General features: G+C 47.7%; 1 protein-coding gene across 3 annotated transcripts in view; it reads right to left on the bottom strand.

Moving 5' to 3' along the window:
- The window catches only part of GTF2I (general transcription factor IIi), a 151,085-nt gene extending 130,026 nt beyond the window's left edge, over positions 1-21,059 (bottom strand). For 2 of the 3 annotated variants that reach the window (XM_075336360.1, XM_075336362.1), the window contains exons 1-4: positions 20,820-21,059; positions 10,925-11,024; positions 4,255-4,393; positions 2,314-2,433 (exon numbers count right to left, since the gene is read on the bottom strand). In XM_075336360.1, coding sequence (XP_075192475.1) covers positions 2,314-2,433; positions 4,255-4,393; positions 10,925-11,020 — 355 coding nt within the window. In that variant the 5' untranslated portion in view covers positions 11,021-11,024; positions 20,820-21,059. The remainder of the gene's footprint in view (positions 1-2,313; positions 2,434-4,254; positions 4,394-10,924; positions 11,025-20,819) is intronic. The other variant, XM_075336361.1, reaches the window with a different exon arrangement.
- Between the last annotated feature and the right edge of the window lie 2,257 nt (positions 21,060-23,316).

The raw sequence follows: 23,316 nt of genomic DNA, 5'->3' as shown, positions 1-23,316 counted from the left end.
GGAAAAGCCGCCGGAGTTTTTATAACAGCCGTGCAGCGCCGCGCCGGGGATCGGGGAACGGTAAGTATGAGAGAGGGGGGAACTCACCGACAGACAGCTAGAGGGACAGACAGACATAGAGACCGACCGACGGACTGAGGGAGAGAACGAAACATAAAAAGAAAAAAGAATTGACATCACATGAAAAAAGCACAAAACATACAGGGAACAAACAGAGATGCGTCCGTGTCACTCGGACGTGCGCACAGACCCATTGACTTTCATTGTGTCCGTGCTGCGTGTTGCGTGAATAAAACGGACATGCTGGCGTGAGACACGGACCAAAAAACGCATCACGGAGACGGACTCACGGACATAACCAAAAACGTAATTGTAACCGCAGAGATATAGTAACATTGGTGCACGTTTGTCCGTGTCTCCAGTATACACGGAAACGGACCAAACACGCACGTGTTTCACGGATGTGTGTTTCAAGCCTTAGGTAAAGCAAGCAAAGACTCCTACTATTTTGTAAAGCCATGGTCACACGTTCAGGATTTAGACGCTATTTTAGATTCGTTTTTGTAAGACAAAATCAGGAGTAGATAAATGATGCAGAAGTGGTGCATGGGTTTCTATTATACATTTCTTCTTTGTGATTTTGGAAACAAGAAATTGTCAAAAGAAGTTCAAAAGACTGAACCTATGCACACCACGTTGTTGTTGCATTGCAGTGCATTTGTATACTCTTTTTAGTCTTTTTGTTTTCTTTTATTTAAAGCACCACTCCAGCTTTTTTTTATTGCACCGCTGGAGTGGTGCTTTAAATCTAAGTCCCCTGACCCCCTTCTGGTGTCTTGAGCTGTTTCCAGAGTTGCTCCGTTCGGTCTCCTGTGATTTGTGACCTGCCGGCAGCTCCAGTGTTTCATGGGGCGCATCGGAGGTCACAACTCAACACAAGTTTATGGCAGTGTCATTCTGGCTCTCATAGACTTGTATTGAGACCTTGATGACCTTGTGATGGAACTTTTGACTTACGGCCAGTTAAACGTTGCGGGCACAACATGGCGACACAGAACTGAAGTGGCGCCGATAAACGACGGTTTAGTGTGTGCTCCCATCTTCATTTTGGCTTCTGTTTATAATAGAAGCCAAAGCACAGTGCTAGATCTGTCATACAACACACAGCTATAGTATCTGACAGCCCCCATTCACTTACAATGGGGGTTGTTAGGGTGTTGCTATTCTTCTCATATTTGAGTCTCTGACGTTAGTGTGAACATAACTTTAGTAAATCATAAGACGAAAGGTTAAGTAAATTGTCAAAACATTTAAAGGGAACCTGTCACCAGTTTTTTGACTATTAAACCAAAAGTGTCACCTTCTGTAGCTCCTGGGCTGCATTCTATGAAGGTGCACCTTGTTGCTGCCCCCCCCCCTTGCAGACCCCAAAAAGAACTTTATAAAATCCCACCGTGTTGTATGCTAATGAGCTGTGTTGGCCAGATGGGCGGGATCTATTTTGGCTCCTGTCCCTCCTTGTAGCCTTGTTCACCGTCCTCCTTTCATGATTGACAAGGATGGCGCCACCATCATCATCCCACGCTGCTGTCCAAGTCTCACGCAGGCGCAGTTCTTTCTGCCCGTATGGCGGGCCGAGCATAAAAACAGTTTCGCACGTGCCCGTGATGTATCTCGCGCCTGACAGCAGCAGCGTCATCCTCGAACCCGACCATGATCTTGTGCCAGTGCAGATACATCACTGGAGCGTGAGGTAAACTGTTTTATGCCGGCCCGCGATAAGGGCAGAGAGAACTGCGCCTGCGTGAGACTTGGACAGCAGCGTGGGATGATGCCATTCTTGTCAATCATGACAGGAGGACGGCAAACAAGGTGACAAGGAGGCACAGGAGCCGAAATAGAGCCCGCCCATCTGGCCAACATAGCTCATTAGCAAACAACACGGTGGCATTTTATAAAGTTCTTTTTGGGGTCTGCAAGGGGGGGTCAGCAACAAGGTGCACCTTCATAGATTGCAAGCCAGGAGCTGCAGAAGGTGACACTTTTGGTTTAATGGTCAAAAAGCTGGTGACAGGTTCCCTTTCATAAAAGAAGTAATTTGCTAGAATCTGTGGGTCATTTATTACATTGCTTAGACAAATAGGGCAAATAACATATACATGACATTTATGTCCACTACAGTCTGGGGAAGATACCAACTGTGGTCCTCGCTGAACAGAAAAACGTGGGCTAAAACTAAATGAAGTTCCCTGCTAAGATTAACTGTACATAAACTAGACATACAGTACAAAGGAGCACAATAATGTATCGTACCATAACAAAGGCAGAACAAATCTTCAACGCATTTCTGGAGTGATTCAATCTCTGGGTGATGTGATGACAATCTAAGCGTCTGCATTACTGTTTCTGAAATACAAACTTCATCCACATTGCCTGCAAGAAATCAGAGGGCAGGAAATAATACTATTTCTTGTATTACTTTTTTTTATTGTGTGCACAGGAGTTTTTAAAAAGAATTATGAATCATAAATATGTCAATACATATAAAGGGGTTGCCCGGTCTATAATGTCCAGTCTGCAGCCACTATATGTGATTACAAAATTGTGAATCCTCACATGCAATGCACTGTGCACTGTTAGGATTCTCCAGTTGTAGAGTTGACGGTCATGTAGCCGCAAACATGCGATATGTATATGTGACGCCCCTGACTCTATCAGGGTGTCACAGGGGACTGCACTCCTTTCTCTTATGGTGCAGAACTCACCCTCCATGGCTCTGGGATCCTAACTACTGGTATTGCTTCCATCAACACTCAAATCCTAACCACACCTCACACCACACCCTGTCAGGCACACCAGTGGGTGGTTTAGCTGGAAAAGGGCCACCCGCCTAGGGGTCAGGCAGACTGGTGGGAGGGACATAGTCAGTTCAGTAGTAGCCCTCAAAGAGTGAGGAGCTGAGGGAGTTGTAGCTCCCAGGGTGGTTTTGGTTGGGTCGCAGACGGTGGTCTGGGACCGGAGGAGTCGGAGACCCGGTCACAGGGTATTGGAGAAGGGTGCCCAGACCAGACTTAGTTTTGGAGAACGGTCGGCACCGGAAAGTCCAGTAACCGGACCGGTACCGAGCACGGCAGGGTACATGACTCTAGATCAAAGAGTAGCTTCACGCAACCTGGTAATTTACCTGTGGAGGACAGTCTCTTTATGAACTTTCCCCAAGAGCTCAGAAATCGAAGGCATCAACACAACGAGGGGGATAGGGCTTTCGAGCTTATGCGGCCCACTGAAATCCCATGTGTCAGCCATCGAGAGCACAGCTCCCCTATTTAAATAGACCACTTCAGGCCAAAGGGTCACTCAGAAACATCTATCTACATGTGCATGGAGGCAGGCTCCGAACCACTAAGCAATACAAGCGGACACGGATTCCCGGACGAGCTCCCCAGAGTGGCAGCGGCACCTAGAGACTTGGTTTACTTCTGTGTCAGAGTCTGCTTAATGGTTGCACCAACGTCTACACCACCTGAGTGAGTACACTGCACACCCTGCGTCCTGCCTGCCCGCATAGCCTGCACAACGCTATCCGCCACCTATATCTCTAGAGTCCTGGGGTCTCCCCTACCCGTGGAGGGGTCACCATCTGGCTGCGCCACTCCATCTCCCCCGGGTACTCACATCGGCAGTGGCGGTACTCCCATTACCGCGAACCACGGGTGGCATCACGAACTGTCCCTTGTAAATAACCCCCTTCTACATTTGAAGTGGCCGCAAGCCCTGGGTCCGGAGACCCTCGAGCCACGGCAACCCCGGATCCGAGCAGTTCGTCTGCTCCAGGGGCGACACACATACTCCTGGCCAGAATCAGACTAAATGCGTGCGGCCTCGCTCAATGCAAGTGTATTGAGTGAAGATGCATATCTGTCCATATGACCACTGAGCTAAGAAGGTTCTGAAACCGGCAAATCCTCAAAGTGCACAGTGCGATGTGAGGATTCACAAGTCTGTACTCACATAGACTGCAGACTTGTCGTTTTAGACCAAACAACCCTTTTAAGCCACATGCACACGTTGAGTATTTGTTGAGTTTTTTACTTCGGTATTTATAAGGGAAAACACAAGTGGAATAATCAGTGGAACAGTATAATAAAAACACGAGCACCACTTCTGTTCGTGTTGGCTTACAAATACTGGAGGTAAAAAATCTCACCAAATACTGAATGTGTGCACGTGGCCTTATTGTTCCAATATACTCACAATACTCTATGAAATCTTTCTGGAAATCCTTTCTGGAATCAAAGAAGGCTTTCCCTTTCCTGCTGCCAACGATCAAAGCTTCTGAATCGTACACGGCAATGCATGCTACTTCTGCCTTCACCCTGGCAAACTGCTTGCACTGCAGAGAAAAATGGAGACATTTAGATTAAATGTAAAAGTATACAGCAATGTTACCAATATGAAAACAACAATATATAGAAAATTGGTTACACATATACCCATTGTTGGGGTAAGGCTGCAAGTGTCTGATTACAACTAACTTTCCTGACTACGGCATGTACTCTTTCTAAGGGGTTTCCATTACTGAGCAACCCCTTTTAATGGGCCTAGGGAAGTGAAAAAAATTCTTAAAAAAAAAAGTGGTACTTGCCTTACAGAGCAGTACTGCTCATCTGTAGTGATTGCTGTGAATCAGCCATTCTACGGGAATCAATATCTAGCAGGTGAATCCATTGATTGGCTGCAGTGCTCCCATTTCGCCAGAGCACAAAGAACACGTTCTTCCATTGGGATGAAGTGTGAACTCTGCAGCGATTCAGTGGTGCTGATTGACTGCAGCATCTATGTATTGTCCTTGCCAGATACTGATCCCAGCAGTGTAGCACAGACACAGGGCTAATTATGCAGGAGACATGAACCATTAAGTTCTAGAGGTAGTCTTTTCAAATAATCCTGTAATGCAGTGAAGCAAGCTATGGAAGACTTAAAAGGTCCTTAAGACCCAAAAGAAAAGAACTATTAAAGACCCGAAAGATCCGTGATAATTAGGGGGCCCCTGTGGAGATGGGGCAATGGGGCTCATGGACAGGCAACCAAATTTTACTGTAATACATCCAGTAGACTGTGAGCCCTCGCGGGCAGGCTCCTCTCTGCCCCTGTACCAGTCTGTGCCTTGTATTGTTTATGATTATTGTACTTGTCTCTATTATATATATCTTGTAGACTGTGAGCCCTCGGGGGCAGGGTCCTCTCTCCCCCTGTACCAGTCTGTGCCTTGTATTGTTTATGATTATTATACTTGTCTCTATTATATATATATCTTGTAGACTGTGAGCCCTCGGGGGCAGGGTCCTCTCTCCTCCAGTACCAGTCTGTGCCTTGTATTGTTTATGATTATTATACTTGTCTCTATTATATATATATCTTGTAGACTGTGAGCCCTTGGGGGCAGGGCCCTCTCTCCTCCAGTACCAGTCTGTGCCTTGTATTGTTTATGATTATTGTACTTGTCTCTATTATATATATCTTGTAGACTGTGAGCCCTTGGGGGCAGGGTCCTCTCTCCCCCTGTACCAGTCTGTGTCTTGTATTGTTTACGATTATTATACTAGTCTCTATTATATATATCTTGTAGACTGTGAGCCCTCGGGGGCAGGGTCCTCTCTCCCCCTGTACCAGTCTATGCCTTGTATTGTTTATGATTATTGTACTTGTCGCTATTATATATATCTTGTAGACTGTGAGCCCTCGGGGGCAGGGTCCTCTCTCCTCCTGTACCAGTCTGTGCCTTGTATTTCTTATGATTATTATACTTGTCTCTATTATATATATCTTGTAGACTGTGAGCCCTCGGGGGCAGGGTCCTCTCTCCCCCTGTACCAGTCTGTGCCTTGTATTGTTTATGATTATTGTACTTGTTGCTATTATATATATCTTGTAGACTGTGAGCCCTCGCGGGCAGGGTCCTCTCTCCCCCTGTACCAGTCTGTGCCTTGTATTGTTTATGATTATTGTACTTGTCTCTATTATATATATCTTGTAGACTGTGAGCCCTTGGGGGCAGGGTCCTCTCTCCCCCTGTACCAGTCTGTGTCTTGTATTGTTTACGATTATTATACTAGTCTCTATTATATATATATATCTTGTAGACTGTGAGTCCTTGGGGGCAGGGTCCTCTCTCCCCCTGTACCAGTCTGTGCCTTGTATTGTTTATGATTATTGTACTTGTCGCTATTATATATATCTTGTAGACTGTGAGCCCTCGGGGGCAGGGTCCTCTCTCCTCCTGTACCAGTCTGTGCCTTGTATTTCTTATGATTATTATACTTGTCTCTATTATATATATCTTGTAGACTGTGAGCCCTCGGGGGCAGGGTCCTCTCTCCCCCTGTACCAGTCTGTGTCTTGTATTGTTTACGATTATTATACTAGTCTCTATTATATATATATCTTGTAGACTGTGAGTCCTTGGGGGCAGGGTCCTCTCTCCCCCTGTACCAGTCTGTGCCTTGTATTGTTTATGATTATTGTACTTGTCGCTATTATATATATCTTGTAGACTGTGAGCCCTCGGGGGCAGGGTCCTCTCTCCACCTGTACCAGTCTGTGCCTTGTATTTCTTATGATTATTATACTTGTCTCTATTATATATATCTTGTAGACTGTGAGCCCTCGGGGGCAGGGTCCTCTCTCCCCCTGTACCAGTCTGTGCCTTGTATTGTTTATGATTATTGTACTTGTTGCTATTATATATATCTTGTAGACTGTGAGCCCTCGCGGGCAAGGTCCTCTCTCCCCCTGTACCAGTCTGTGCCTTGTATTGTTTATGATTATTGTACTTGTCTCTATTATATATATCTTGTAGACTGTGAGCCCTCGGGGGCAGGGTCCTCTCTCCCCCTGTACCAGTCTGTGCCTTGTATTGTTTATGATTATTATACTTGTCTCTATTATATATATATCTTGTAGACTGTGAGCCCTCGGGGGCAGGGTCCTCTCTCCTCCAGTACCAGTCTGTGCCTTGTATTGTTTATGATTATTATACTTGTCTCTATTATATATATATCTTGTAGACTGTGAGCCCTTGGGGGCAGGGCCCTCTCTCCTCCAGTACCAGTCTGTGCCTTGTATTGTTTATGATTATTGTACTTGTCTCTATTATATATATCTTGTAGACTGTGAGCCCTTGGGGGCAGGGTCCTCTCTCCCCCTGTACCAGTCTGTGTCTTGTATTGTTTACGATTATTATACTAGTCTCTATTATATATATCTTGTAGACTGTGAGCCCTCGGGGGCAGGGTCCTCTCTCCCCCTGTACCAGTCTATGCCTTGTATTGTTTATGATTATTGTACTTGTCGCTATTATATATATCTTGTAGACTGTGAGCCCTCGGGGGCAGGGTCCTCTCTCCTCCTGTACCAGTCTGTGCCTTGTATTTCTTATGATTATTATACTTGTCTCTATTATATATATCTTGTAGACTGTGAGCCCTCGGGGGCAGGGTCCTCTCTCCCCCTGTACCAGTCTGTGCCTTGTATTGTTTATGATTATTGTACTTGTTGCTATTATATATATCTTGTAGACTGTGAGCCCTCGCGGGCAGGGTCCTCTCTCCCCCTGTACCAGTCTGTGCCTTGTATTGTTTATGATTATTGTACTTGTCTCTATTATATATATCTTGTAGACTGTGAGCCCTTGGGGGCAGGGTCCTCTCTCCCCCTGTACCAGTCTGTGTCTTGTATTGTTTACGATTATTATACTAGTCTCTATTATATATATATATCTTGTAGACTGTGAGTCCTTGGGGGCAGGGTCCTCTCTCCCCCTGTACCAGTCTGTGCCTTGTATTGTTTATGATTATTGTACTTGTCGCTATTATATATATCTTGTAGACTGTGAGCCCTCGGGGGCAGGGTCCTCTCTCCTCCTGTACCAGTCTGTGCCTTGTATTTCTTATGATTATTATACTTGTCTCTATTATATATATCTTGTAGACTGTGAGCCCTCGGGGGCAGGGTCCTCTCTCCCCCTGTACCAGTCTGTGTCTTGTATTGTTTACGATTATTATACTAGTCTCTATTATATATATATCTTGTAGACTGTGAGTCCTTGGGGGCAGGGTCCTCTCTCCCCCTGTACCAGTCTGTGCCTTGTATTGTTTATGATTATTGTACTTGTCGCTATTATATATATCTTGTAGACTGTGAGCCCTCGGGGGCAGGGTCCTCTCTCCACCTGTACCAGTCTGTGCCTTGTATTTCTTATGATTATTATACTTGTCTCTATTATATATATCTTGTAGACTGTGAGCCCTCGGGGGCAGGGTCCTCTCTCCCCCTGTACCAGTCTGTGCCTTGTATTGTTTATGATTATTGTACTTGTTGCTATTATATATATCTTGTAGACTGTGAGCCCTCGCGGGCAAGGTCCTCTCTCCCCCTGTACCAGTCTGTGCCTTGTATTGTTTATGATTATTGTACTTGTCTCTATTATATATATCTTGTAGACTGTGAGCCCTTGGGGGCAGGGTCCTCTCTCCCCCTTTACCAGTCTGTGCCTTGTATTATTTATGATTATTGTACTTGTCTCTATTATATATATCTTGTAGACTGTGAGCCCTCGCGGGCAGGGTCCTCTCTCCCCCTGTACCAGTCTGTGCCTTGTATTGTTTATGATTATTGTACTTGTCTCTATTATATATATCTTGTAGACTGTGAGCCCCCGGGGGCAGGGTCCTCTCTCCCCCTGTACCAGTCTGTGCCTTGTATTACTTATGATTATTATACTTGTCTCTATTCTATATATCTTGTAGACTGTGAGCCCCCGGGGGCAGGGTCCTCTCTCCCCCTGTACCAGTCTATGCCTTGTATTGTTTATGATTATTGTACTTGTCGCTATTATATATATCTTGTAGACTGTGAGCCCTCGGGGGCAGGGTCCTCTCTCCTCCTGTACCAGTCTGTGCCTTGTATTTCTTATGATTATTATACTTGTCTCTATTATATATATCTTGTAGACTGTGAGCCCTCGGGGGCAGGGTCCTCTCTCCCCCTGTACCAGTCTGTGCCTTGTATTGTTTATGATTATTGTACTTGTTGCTATTATATATATCTTGTAGACTGTGAGCCCTCGCGGGCAGGGTCCTCTCTCCCCCTGTACCAGTCTGTGCCTTGTATTGTTTATGATTATTGTACTTGTCTCTATTATATATATCTTGTAGACTGTGAGCCCTTGGGGGCAGGGTCCTCTCTCCCCCTGTACCAGTCTGTGTCTTGTATTGTTTACGATTATTATACTAGTCTCTATTATATATATATCTTGTAGACTGTGAGTCCTTGGGGGCAGGGTCCTCTCTCCCCCTGTACCAGTCTGTGCCTTGTATTGTTTATGATTATTGTACTTGTCGCTATTATATATATCTTGTAGACTGTGAGCCCTCGGGGGCAGGGTCCTCTCTCCTCCTGTACCAGTCTGTGCCTTGTATTTCTTATGATTATTATACTTGTCTCTATTATATATATCTTGTAGACTGTGAGCCCTCGGGGGCAGGGTCCTCTCGCCTCCTGTACCAGTCTGTGCCTTGTATTTCTTATGATTATTATACTTGTCTCTATTCTATATATCTTGTAGACTGTGAGCCCTCGGGGGCAGGGTCCTCTCTCCTCCTGTACCAGTCTGTGCCTTGTATTTCTTATGATTATTATACTTGTCTCTATTCTATATATCTTGTAGACTGTGAGCCCTCGGGGGCAGGGTCCTCTCTCCCCCTGTACCAGTCTGTGCCTTGTATTGTTTATGATTATTGTACTTGTTGCTATTATATATATCTTGTAGACTGTGAGCCCTCGGGGGCAGGGTCCTCTCTCCTCCTGTACCAGTCTGTGCCTTGTATTTCTTATGATTATTATACTTGTCTCTATTCTATATATCTTGTAGACTGTGAGCCCCCGGGGGCAGGGTCCTCTCTCCCCCTGTACCAGTCTGTGCCTTGTATTTCTTATGATTATTATACTTGTCTCTATTATATATATCTTGTAGACTGTGAGCCCTCGGGGGCAGGGTCCTCTCTCCCCCTGTACCAGTCTGTGCCTTGTATTGTTTATGATTATTGTACTTGTTGCTATTATATATATCTTGTAGACTGTGAGCCCTCGGGGGCAGGGTCCTCTCTCCCCCTGTACCAGTCTGTGCCTTGTATTGTTTATGATTATTGTACTTGTCTCTATTATATATATCTTGTAGACTGTGAGCCCTCGGGGGCAGGGTCCTCTCTCCTCCAGTACCAGTCTGTGCCTTGTATTGTTTATGATTATTGTACTTGTCTCTATTATATATATCTTGTAGACTGTGAGCCCTCGGGGGCAGGGTCCTCTCTCCTCCTGTACCAGTCTGTGCCTTGTATTGCTTATGATTATTATACTTGTCTCTATTATATATATCTTGTAGATTGTGAGCCCTCGGGGGCAGGGTCCTCTCTCCTCCTGTACCAGTCTGTGCCTTGTATTGCTTATGATTATTATACTTGTCTCTATTATATATATCTTGTAGACTGTGAGCCCTCGGGGGCAGGGTCCTCTCTCCTCCTGTACCAGTCTGTGCCTTGTATTGTTTATGATTATTATACTTGTCTCTATTATATATATATCTTGTAGACTGTGAGCCCTCGGGGGCAGGGTCCTCTCTCCTCCTGTACCAGTCTGTTCCTTGTATTGCTTATGATTATTATACTTGTCTCTATTATATGTATCTTGTAGACTGTGAGTCCTCGGGGGCAGGGACCTCTCTCCTCCTGTACCAGTCTGTACCTTGTATTGTTTATGATTATTCCACTTGTCCCTACTATGTATACCCCTTTCACATGTACGGTGCTATGGAATAAATGGCGCTATAATAACAATAAATACTAATAATAATATGACTTCAGTTTACCATTGACTCCAAGGATGAGATGAAATGTTTAACTGCTTCTTTCCTTTCCAGCGTTTCATTGTACATCGACAGTATGGCTGATGGAAAGTTAGCCATTTCTCTGTTCAGAAGAAAAAAATGCAACATAAAGTTTACTATATACAGTAATCAGCCATAAATGTCATACGGTTTATTTCATTATCATAGAATTGGTAACGTTACAAAGTGCTTGTAAAATCAAGCAACCTTGCAATTTAGTTCTTATTAAAAATCCTCCATTCTCAAGATTTTTAATTTTATTGTTTATTGCTATTTGCCTAGGTTAACAGCCACCGCTGCAATCAGAAGTGGCCGATGCTGTAGGCGTGGAGCACAGCGCTTGTGCAATAGAATGTGTAAATGCTGCTCTTAAAGGGAACCTGTCACCAGTTTTTTTCACTATTAAAACAAAAGTATCACCTTTTGCAGCTCCTGGGCTGCATTCTAGGAAGGTGCACGTTGTTGCTGGCCCCCCCTTGCAGACCCCAAAAAGAACTTTATAAACTCTCACCCTTTCCTATGCAAATGAACTGTGTTGGTTAGATGAGTGGGCTCTGTTTCGGCTCCTGTTCCCCCTCCTACCGCTGTTTGCCGTCCTCCTATCATGATTGACATGGATGACGATGCCGCTGTCATCATCCATGCTGCTGGCTAAGTCTCATGCAGGTGCAATTCGCTGTGCCCCTATCGCAGGCCGAGCATAAAAACAGTTTCCCGCACGCCGGTGATGTATTTGCGCAGGCGTGAGATTATGGGTGGCGCTGTAGATGACCTCACTAGCATCATCCTCGTACCCGCCCATAATCTCGCGCATGAGCAAATACATCACCAGGGTGTGGGAAACTGTTTTTATGCTCGGCCCACGATAGGGGCACAGCGAACTGCGCCTGCGCGAGACTTCGCCAGCAGCGTGGATGATGACGGCGGTGTCATCAATGTCAATCATGACAGGAGGACGGCGAACAGTGGTAGGAGGGGGGACAGGAGCCGAAATAGAGCCCACCCATCTAGCCAACACAGTTAATTTGCATAGGAAACGGTGAGAGTTTATAAAGTTCTTTTTGGGGTCTGCAAAGGGGCCAGCAACAGGGTGCACCTTCATAGAATGCAGCCCAGGAACTGCAGAAGGTGATACTTTTGTTTTAATAGTGAAAAAACTGGTAACAGGTTCCCTTTAAGCTATTCTCGAAACTGGATCTGGCTAGACCCAGCGCCCCCAGCAGAGGCAATGGTTGAATGATGTCATAGGTCTGGGCTGTCAATCAGGAGCGCATCGCCCCCACACCGGCATGCAGGAAGCCAGCAGTCAGGATAGCGGTGTACTACTGGAGATTCAGAATGACAAAAGCTTTTGAAGGTAAAGTTCTTAAATAGGCAAAATTACAAAGTTCTTATAACAATAAGCACATTTTCAATTTTCAATTTACCTTGTGTTACAAATCCTCTCCAATCTCACAAACAGAGGTATTTTTAATTTTATGGTGTACAGCTCATTGCTTGGGTTACCAGCCACCCTGTGCTCACATTGTGGCCTATTATCTAGATAAGGAGCACGCTGATTATAGGCTCTATGCTTTATAACATGGGTCCCCAATTCCAGTCCTCAAGGGCCGCCAACAGTGCATGTTTTCAGGATTTCCTTAGTATCGCACGTGTGATAATTTAATCACCTGCACAGTTAATGATTCCAACACCCATGCAATGCTAAGGAAACATGCACTGTTGGCGGCCCTCGAGGACTGGAGTTGGGGAACCCTGCTTTAGAACCTGCTTGTGCCACAGGGAAGCTTATTGGATCGCTGAATCCGACCGCTGTGGTGCCGCTGTGCTTCCCCGCTGCCACAGAGGTAAAGCTGCCTCTGTTAGCAGCCTGGGAACAGCGGTGTGTCTATGCTGCCGGCCCTAACCGCCAATTTTCAATAGTGCACCACCCCCGTGTAAAATGATAAATGTCTTTTACACAGGGACCAATGGTTCTCATGTAAAATAAATTCAGCATGCGCTAATCTCACTCCTTAAATTCAATTGTGGTGTACAATAAATGGCTACCATATAGACGCCATCCATATAGCATCTGTTTTTAATGGACCTACTGCAATTAATAACATGGGAAACTGTATTTGGTGTTGTAGCATGTAGACAGAGAAAAGAGGGGTATATATAATGGCACCATAACTCTTCTATAATAATACTAAAAACTAATGTATAAAGTAAGAATATTTATTTCTTAAAATCAAAGTGAACAAACAAGATTAAAAACATCTAGAAATATCTAGATCAACATATGGAGTAATATATAGAGCTCCTGCTAAACTTCATTTTCATACAATACAAATAATATAGGCAAATATGGGCCAAGGGTAGAAAAAGGCAGCCTGATAATATAACGTGAAATTGAGGTCAGATATATGTAATTGTTGCCCAGCACCATAAGGTAAATTCCATGCAAAAATAAGTAGAAAAGGACAGCAAATTTGAGAAATCTACATACATAATCACCAGTTTCTGTAACCCTATTCTGACATGCACCGCGGCACCGCTACTTACGCATGCGCAGTTCGAACTGCGCCTGTGCAAGTGACATGCACGTCACCCGCAGCTTCCACACGCGGCTCCGCCCCCCCACGTAACACCTGCAGCTCCGCCCCCAGCACATTACACCCACGGCTCCGCCCCGTACATTACACCTGCAGCTCCGCCCCCCGCACATTACACCTGCAGCTCCGCCCCCAGCACATTACACCCACGGCTCCGCCCCCACACATTACACCTGCAGCTCCGCCCCTACGCACATTACACCTGCAGCTCCGTTTCACAGCAGAGTCCTGCAGACAAAGAGCAGAGTCCTCTGGAGCGGAAGCTTCTGATCATGCGACTCATCACATGACGGTGACATCACACAGGTCCTTTGCTGAAGGCATAGCGATGTCAGAGAAGTGTGGACATACCCAGCCATGTCTCCTTACTGATCCGTGTGCAATGTCACGGGAGAGAGAGAGAGAGAGAGAGCTGTATCTGTGTGTGTCTGTGTGTGTGTGTGTTAGAGCTGAGTGCATAGCAGAGCTGTGTGTGTGTTAGAGCTGAGTGTATAGCAGAGCTGTGTGTGTGTGTTAGAGCTGAGTGTATAGCAGAGCTGTGTGTGTTAGAGCTAAGTGTATAGCATAGCTGTGTGTGTGTGTTAGAGCTGAGTGTATAGCATAGCTGTGTGTGTTACAGCTAAGTGTATAGCTGTATAAGTATAAGTGTATAAGTGTAAGCTGTGTGTATGTATGTGTGTGTTAGAGAAATAGAGAAATATATATATATATATATATATATATATATATATACATACACACAAACACACACACATATACATACATACACACACACACACACACACACACACACACACACACATAATATGTTTATTTACAATAAAAACATACACAGCCTTTAACACATTTACTTAGCCCCAAAAAAATTTCCATTAACAATCCACTTACATGAGACCACATAGTGTAAACACACACAGCACACAGGGGAGACCACAAAGGGAACACAGCTCAACAAACACAACACCAGATACCAATATATAGCACAACAAGGAAGAGACAGTGCACAGGGGTGAAAGAGGTCAAATGACGCAACACATACAATACACAAATGTGGAGAGATGACATACAGCAGATATATTGGAAAGCGCAAACAGTGTGACACATGTGCTCTGCTCCGGTCAGCACCACTAACCAAGAATCAGCAAAAACATTAGTGCATGCCCTCATCATCTCCCGCCTCGACTACTGCAACCACCTGCTCTCTGGCCTCCCTTCCAACACTCTTGCACCCCTCCAATCCTAAACTCTGCGGCCCGCCTAATCCACCTCTCCCCTCGCTACTCCCCAGCCTCGCAACTCTGCCATTCCCTTCACTGGCTTCCCATCACCCAACGACTCCAGTACAAAACATTAACAATGATATACAAAGCCATGCACAACCTGTCTCCCCCCTACATCTGTGACCTAGTCTCCCGGTACCTACCTGCACGCAACCTCAGATCCTCACAAGATCTCCTTCTCTGCTCCTCTCTTACCTCCTCTTCCCACAATTGCGTACAAGATTTCTCCCGTCTCTCACCTACCGTGGAAAGCTTCAAGAGGAACCTCAAGACCCACCTCTTCCACCAAGCCTACAACCTACAATAGCCCTCAGTCCAGTAGATCACTGCGCAACCAGCTCTGTCCTCACCTATTGTACCATCACCCATTCCCTGTAGACTGTGAGCCCTCGCGGGCAGGGTCCTCTCTCCTCCTATACCAGTCTGTTTTGTACTGTTAATGATTGTTGTACGTATACCCTCTTTCACTTGTAAAGCGCCATGGAATAAATGGCGCTATAATAATAAACAATAATAATAATAGACAGATGTTCATCTCACCGCACTCCCGATGCGATAGCATCGGGCCTATTTCTAGTAATATTATAAATACCAGATCCTTAGAGGTTGTAACCCATTTGCGTAGCCCAAAGTGCAAGAAAATTGAGAGAAAAGTGCCTTACACGTTTCACCACTAAAAAATGCTTCACCAGGGAAGTCTCTGTTATTCACTTTGAATTTAATAAAATAATAAATATTGTTACTTTATTCATTGGTTTTCAGTATTATTATTTTTAGTGCCATTATATACAGTCCTCTTTTCCCCCTCTATATGCTATTTTGACTTTTGGGGTATTAGGCATATATTCCTTACTAGAAGGTGGCCCGATTCTACGCATCGGGTATTCTAGAATTTACGTATTGTGTAGTTCATGTATGATTTTTGTTATATATATAGATGTTGTTGTGTGTAGTTACCAAGTGTTTGTGTAGGGCGCTGTACATGTTCTAGGTGTTGTCTGGGTGTGGCGGGGGGTGAGAGCGGTGTTGTATGTGTGTTGCGTTGTTTGTGGAGCGCTGTGTGTCTGTCGCGTTGTGTGTGTGTGTGTTGCGCGGTTTGTGTGTGTGTGGTGTGTTTTGGGGGGAGGTATGTTTTGTGCAATGTGTGTGTTGTGCGGTATGTGCGTATATTTGTGTGTGCCGCGGTGTTTGTGTGTTGGGTGTTGTGCGTGTGCAGCGTTGTCTGTGTGTGTGGGTGTCTGTGTAGGGCAGTTGTTTGTGGTTCCCAGTGTGTGTGTGTGGTGTGTTGTGCAGTGCGTGTGTGTGTGTGTGTGTGTTGGGGGGAGGTGTGCACTTCCCATCGTGCTCCATCCCCCATGCAGCGCACTCCCCATCGTGCTCCATCCCACATGCAGCGCACTCCCCATCGTGCTCCATCCCCTATGCTGCGCACCCCCCATCTATCGTGCTCCATCTCCCATGCTGCGCACTCCCCATCGTGCTCCATCCCCTATGCTGCGCACCCCCCATCGTGCTCCATCTCCCATGCTGCGCACTCCCAAACGTGCTCCATCCGCCATGCTGCGCACTCCCAAACGTGCTCCATCCACCATGCTGCGCACTCCCAAACGTGCTCCATCCGCCATGCTGCGCACTCCCAAACGTGCTCCATCCGCCATACTCCGCACTCCCCATCGTGCTCCATCCCCCATGCTGCGCACTCCCCATCGTGCTCCATCCCCTATGCTGGGCACCCCCCATTGTGCTCCATCTCCCATGCTGCGCACTCCCAAACGTGCTCCATCCGCCATGCTGCGCACTCCCAAACGTGCTCCATCCGCCATGCTGCGCACTCCCAAACTTGCTCCATCCGCCATGCTGCGCACTCCCAAACGTGCTCCATCCGCCATGCTGCGCACTCCCAAACGTGCTCCATCCGCCATGCTGCGCACTCCCAAACGTGCTCCATCCCCCATGCTGCGCACCCCCCATCGTGCTCCATCCCCCATGCTGCACCAGCATCAGCCTCTCTACCCGCAGCATCAGCCTCTCTGCCCGCAGCATCAGCGTCTCTCCTCCCAGCATCAGCCTCTCTACCCGCAGCATCAGCCTCTCTCCTCGCAGCATCAGCCTCTCTGTCCCCAGCATCAGCCTCTCTCCTCCCAGCATCAGCCTCTCTGTCCCCAGCATCAGCCTCTCTCATCCCAGCATCAGCCTCTCTCCTCCCAGCATCAGCCTTTTATGTCCCTAGCATCAGCCTCTCTCCTCCCAGCATCAGCCTCTCTCCTCTCAGCATCAGCCTCTCTCCTCCCAGCCTACCCCAGCCTCAGCCTCCCCCAGCATCAGCCTCTCTCCTCCCAGCATCAGCCTCTCTCCTCCCAGCATCAGCCTTTTCTGTCCCCAGCATCAGCCTCTCTCCTCCCAGCCTACCCCAGCCTCAGCCTTCCCCAGCATCAGCCTCCCCCAGCATCAGCCTCTCTCCTCCCAGCATCAGCCTCTCTCTTCCCAGCATCAGCCTCTCTCCTCCCAGCCTACCCCAGCCTCAGCCTCCCCCAGCATCAGCCTCTCTCCTTCCATCATCAGCCTCTCTCCTCCCAGCATCAGCCTCTCTCCTCCCAGCCTACCCCAGCCTCAGCCTCCCCCAGCATCAGCCTCTCTCCTCCCAGCATCAGCCTTTTCGGTCCCCAGCATCAGCCTCTCTCCTCCCAGCCTACCCCAGCCTCAGCCTCCCCCAGCATCAGCCTCTCTTCTCTCAGCCTCCCCATCCCAGCCTTCCCCAGGATCAGCCTCTCTTCTCCCAGCCTCCTCCAGCACGCCGTGCTCCTCTGCCGACACTCACAGATCCGATCGCATACACTCACACACACCCCCGATCGCATACACTCACACACACCCGATCGCATACACTCACACACACCCGATCGCATACACTCACACACACCCGATCGCATACACTCACACACACCCGATCGCATACACACACACACACACACACACACCCGATCGCATACACACACACACACCCGATCGCATACACTCACACACACCCCCGATCGCATACACTCACACACACCCGATCGCATACACTCACACACACCCGATCGCATACACTCACACACACCCGATCGCATACACTCACGCACACCCGATCGCATACACTCACGCACACACACATTGACGATATTGCACATACGCGCTCACACTCACAACATCCGGAGATACCACATGCTTCTGGCCATGTGATCCTCTGGCAGGTCCTGGAAGCTCACAGCACAGTATCGCCGCCGAGAAGCAAGCGATATCCCAGGATGTTGTGAGTGTGTGGATGCGATGTGATGTGTGTGTGAGGTGTGTGTGAGAGTGAGTGTGATCTGATGTGTGTGTGTGTATGTGTCTGTGTGTGCTGTTATGTGTGTGCGTGTGTGTATGTTCCGCCGCTGCAGGACCTTGATGCGCTGGTAACTATGCTACCATGGTTACCAGCGTATCTCGTCCCCCGCTCGCACGGGAGCCCACACCAGCATACACCGGCCAGCCCCAGCAATGCGAGGGCATGTGTCGGCTGGTTTGGCGGCGTACGCTGATGTGGGCTCCCGGGGGTACAGTACTCACCTGGGAGTCGTGACCGTGTCGGTTCGGGGAATGCGTGGGGGGGGCGGGGCCAGAGCTAGCGTGCATTGCGCGAGGGGGCGGGGCGTGGCCGAGTTGCCAATGCCTGCAGGGTGCCGGGGCGAGAGGCCAATCTGTGGGGGGGGCGGAGCCTGGGCGAGCGGCCGGCCAATCCGTGTGGGGGCGCAGCCTGGGCGAGCGGCCAATCCGTGCGGGGAGGCGGGGACATGGCGAGCCCAGCGGCCAATCAGCTTTGTGTCACCGTAAGGACACAATTTTGGAGCAAGACAGACAGACAGACAGACAGACAGACAGATAGACAGACAGATAGACAGACAGACAGACAGACAGACAGACAGACAGAATAAGGCAATTATATATATAGATAGATTATTGGTGTTGCCCATCCATCTTCCTTGTTCTAGTATTCGGTCTTGTATTATTTTTGATTTTTTTTTTAGATATAAAAGCGATGACATCAACATACAAAAGACCATATGGATGAAAAAAAAGTCAGTTAATGAAAAGCGAATGAGTTTTCTTATGCTCATCTGAACACGGCCTAATTAGTGATCATGTTATGCAAATTATGATTACATAAGGAGATGATAAACTCATGTTATCAATATTACCAAAAAGCACGGGACAGATACAAGGGAGTATGCCAGAATACACAGGGATTGTGGACTGGAATCAAGGAAACACACATACCTGCATGAGAGCTGCCATAAAACATATAAAGGACCCTAAACTAATCCCATGCACGTAAAGAGATTTACATTCTTGCTTGTAGAAAAAACATTTTAGAGAGCTCCATAGTTGAAATGTTATGCTTATGAATTGCAAGTGCAGTGGGGTGGGCACTTCCCATATAGCTCTCCGCCTCTCTCTCGATTCCCTGCCCACCGCCTGTACTATCAGAGCCTAAAGGTGGCTTTACACGCTACGATATCACTAAAGCGATGTCGTTGGGGTCACGGATTTTGTGACGCACATCCGGCCTCGTTAGCGATGTCGTTGCGTGTGACACCTATGAGCTATTTTGAATCATCGCAAAAACGTTCAAAATCGCTCATCGGTGACATGCCCCCCTCTTCCCAATTATCGTTGCTGCTGCAGGTACGATATTGTTCGTCGTTCCTGCGGCAGCACACATCGCTATGTATGACACCGCAGGAACGAGGAACCTCACCTTACCTGCGGCCGCCAGCAATGAGGAAGCCAGGAGGTGGGTGGCATGTTCCGGCCGCTCATCTCCGCCCCTCCGCTTCTATTGGGAGGCCGCTTAGTGACGTCGCTGTGATGCCGAACAAACCGCTCCCTTAGAAAGGAGGCGGTTCGCCGGTCACAGCGACGTCGCTAGGCAGGTAAGTAGTGATTTTGCGCGCCACAGGCAGCGGTTTGCCCGTGACGCACAACCGATGGGGGCAGGTACGCACGCTAGCGATATCGGTAACGATATCACATCGTGTAAAGCGGCCCTAAGGCCTCATGACATCACAAAACTAAGTCAATCCACACAGGTGCCACCCCAGGCACTGACGAAGACACTAGAGATAGGGAAAGCAGTAAGGAAATAAGGGTGAGCTGTCAGTCAGAGACAGAAAGGAGGCAGCAGGCGGCTAATAGGGAGAGACAGGAGAGCTGTAAGAGCACTGCCCACCCCGCTGCACTTCCAGCTCATCTACCTAGAAAATAAATTAGGTTGGGGTATAAAATCCTCATGAAAGACTCCCTTTAAATTATCTTTAATCAAGACTATTTGGAGAAAACAATGTTAAAAAACATTTAAAATAAGCATTTTTTTTTTACATTATTAAAGAAATAATAAAGTTCAAACTGTACTCCTTGTTTATTGCTAAAAAGAAAGCATTATTGGCATGGCAGCACCTGTAAACGTCCAATCTTTAAAAAAATAAAATGACCGTATTTTCTGAAGAGAAAAGAGCTTGTAAGTGCTGCAGTCCTCGCCTGGACACTTGCCACCATTAACAGCAGTGTCCAGTGCCCTAGGCAATAATCAATAAACAACAAAACTGAAAAGTAAAATAAACCTCTGTTTTTGAGAAGATTTTAATAAGTAAATTGCAAAGTTCCTTTTTTAACAAGCACTTTGCCATTTAGCCATTTAATATGATGAGGACAACCCTATAACATGTCTTACAAATGTATAAATACACAAATACAGTAAATATTAAACATAAATTAAGAACTAAAAAAAAATGCCTAGTTAGATTCATAACCACTGAACAATCATTGGTTTCCTAAAGAATAAGCACCACCCCTGAGGAACCTAACCAATCAGCACCAATCAGGAGGTTAGAGGTTCTCAATCTCAGTTTTGAGGGTGGTGACACAAAGACTAATGCCAGGGTATGACCATTTATCACCAGAAAGCCTCCCATGTCTTACCTACACCGGGAACTATGCAGCAGATGTCAAGGCTATGGAGAAACTGCTCTGGTGCTGCTGTTCGTGCCCTTCACCATGTAACCATGGCAGGCCAGGGCTCCCACTCTATATCTTTCACAGTCCCGATCGTTCTGCACACAGTACCGTCCTAAATTCTTACATTCTTTTTTTTTTCTCTATTCCTAGCTTTCTGTCCTGCTAAAATAAAACACGCATGCTCATTTCCCGCGCTGCACCCTGGGAGTTGTGGTTCTTAATCACACTAGCAGTGACTAGCTGATGAGCGTGATGATGGTAGAGGGACTACCTATCCCAGCATCCTCGTGGAGCAGCGCGACGTTTAGGACTAGAGAACAAAGCACTAGAGCTGCAGCGGCCTCTGCTTGTGATCACATTGTACGACGGGAGGCAGTGTGCAGACGGGAGGCAGTGTGCAGACGGGAGGCAGTGTGCAGACGGGAGACAGTGTGCAGACGGGAGACAGTGTGCAGACGGGAGACAGTGTGCAGACGGGAGACAGTGTGCAGACGGGAGGCAGTGTGCAGACGGGAGACAGTGTGCAGACGGGAGGCAGTGTGCAGACGGGAGACAGTGTGCAGACGGGAGACAGTGTGCAGACGGGAGGCAGTGTGCAGACGGGAGGCAGTGTGCTGACGGGAGGCAGTGTGCAGACGGGAGACAGTGTGCAGACGGGAGGCAGTGTGCAGACGGGAGGCAGTGTGCGACGGGAGGCAGTGTGCAGACGGGAGGCAGTGTGCAGACGGGAGGCAGTGTGCGTCTGGAGGCGTAGTAGCTGAGCACAGCTCCCACTGTGCAGCGTTGTGGGCTGTATACTGCTGGGGCCTATACACAGGGCCGCAGTAGGCTAATCTGGTCTGTTACTACCAAATATTCGGAGTTCTTGTTATATAATGGCCAATATACGGTGTATAGGTTTATGTGCATGGTCCGAAGGTATGTGTGCAAAATAAGCCGAAGCCAAGTACATAGCAAAAGGGGGACATAGTAAAATGTAAGAATGAACATAACTTCTTGGTTCCAAATTATAGAGATGAATAATAGGTTTCTTAGCCATCATAGACATGGAATGAACATGGAATAAATGTAGATAATATGGAAATGTCCACAAATCCCATAAAAACAGGTGTATATTTTATTCCCTGAGCTTCTTAGGTGGGGAATGTGTGCCACCCCGGTGTTAGGCTGCTTGGATCCGGGATCGTGGCTCGAGGGGGTCCGGACCCGGCTTGGCAAACACTTTGATCCGTATAAAGGGGGCAGTGTCGGACTGGCTACCGGAGGAATCTCCAGTAATGCCAGGCCTGGATTCAGGTATCTGCATTGCACTCCGGAGCTTTCACCTGAGCTCCGGAGTGCAGCCTAGGCTGTACCGCGAGCGCCGAGTGATTTATTCCCCGGCAATTGCGGTTCAGTTCATGACAGCTGCAGACAGGCCGGGGTGATCTCCAGTGCTCTCACCTGAACTCCAGAGATCACCCCGGCCTATCTGCAGCTGTCATGAACTGAACCGCAAATGCCGGGGAATAAATCACTCGGCGCTCGCGGTACAGTCTAGGCTGCAGTCTGGAGCTCAGGTGAGAGCTCTGGAGTGAAATGCAGGTACCTGAATCCAGGCCTGGCATTACTGGAGATTCCTCCGGTAGCCAGTCCGACGCTGAAAGGGGGTATTTACAGGGGATACGTTTGTGTCACCACATGTGGGTTGTGGTAATGGGAGTACCGCCGCTGCTGTAAGGAGTACCGGGGCAAATGGAGTTAAGCAGCCAGATGTTAGTCTCACCAAAGGAAGGCCCCGGGCTCAGGGTGTTGGTAGTTATTTGGGAGAGCAGGGTGCAGGGGACCAGAGTACTCACTATGGGTAGTCGTGGTGCTGGATGAGGTTTATAAAGGAGACACACACGCTGTAAGTAAACCAAATTCTCTGTGTGCCACTGCAGGGAGCCCGTCCAAGTACCAGGTCCCACCGGTGTCACATAGTAATCCGGAGCTTGCCTCCGTGCACAGTTTCGTGGCCATGTGGGTCCCTATAGCCTGAAGCTGTAAGGTCCCATTCTTCAGTTTTTAAGTGAAGACGTGCTCCCAAGGGCTGGCACTTGGGACTTTAGTGGGTTGCTTTCTCTGGAAAACCCTGTCTCCTACGGTGTGCTGATGCCCTCAGTCTCTGAGCTCTCTGGAAAGGTCCCTGAAGGTCCTCTTCCTCTGCAGGTCAATTGTTAGGACGTTGAATCGGCTCCTGACTTAGGGTCCTGTACCCCGTCGTGCTCGGTACTGTTCAGTTCTTTTGGGCTTTCTGGTGCTGACAGTCCTCCAAGACTATGTCCGTCGCACCCTCGTCCAATGTCACTGCTACTGGCCCCTGACTCCTCTGGTCCCGTACCACTGTCTGCAACCCAACCTCAATCCTTCTAGCTCCCCGGGAGTTCACACTCTCCAGGTCCTCTCACTTTGAGGGCGGACTCTCCCTTCGTTCCTACTA

This window comes from Anomaloglossus baeobatrachus, chromosome 2 (genome assembly GCF_048569485.1).
Source record: "Anomaloglossus baeobatrachus isolate aAnoBae1 chromosome 2, aAnoBae1.hap1, whole genome shotgun sequence".
Lineage (NCBI taxonomy): Eukaryota > Metazoa > Chordata > Amphibia > Anura > Aromobatidae > Anomaloglossus > Anomaloglossus baeobatrachus.
The sequence above is the reverse complement of the archived record's forward strand: the minus strand, read 5'-3'. Positions and strand labels throughout refer to the sequence as shown.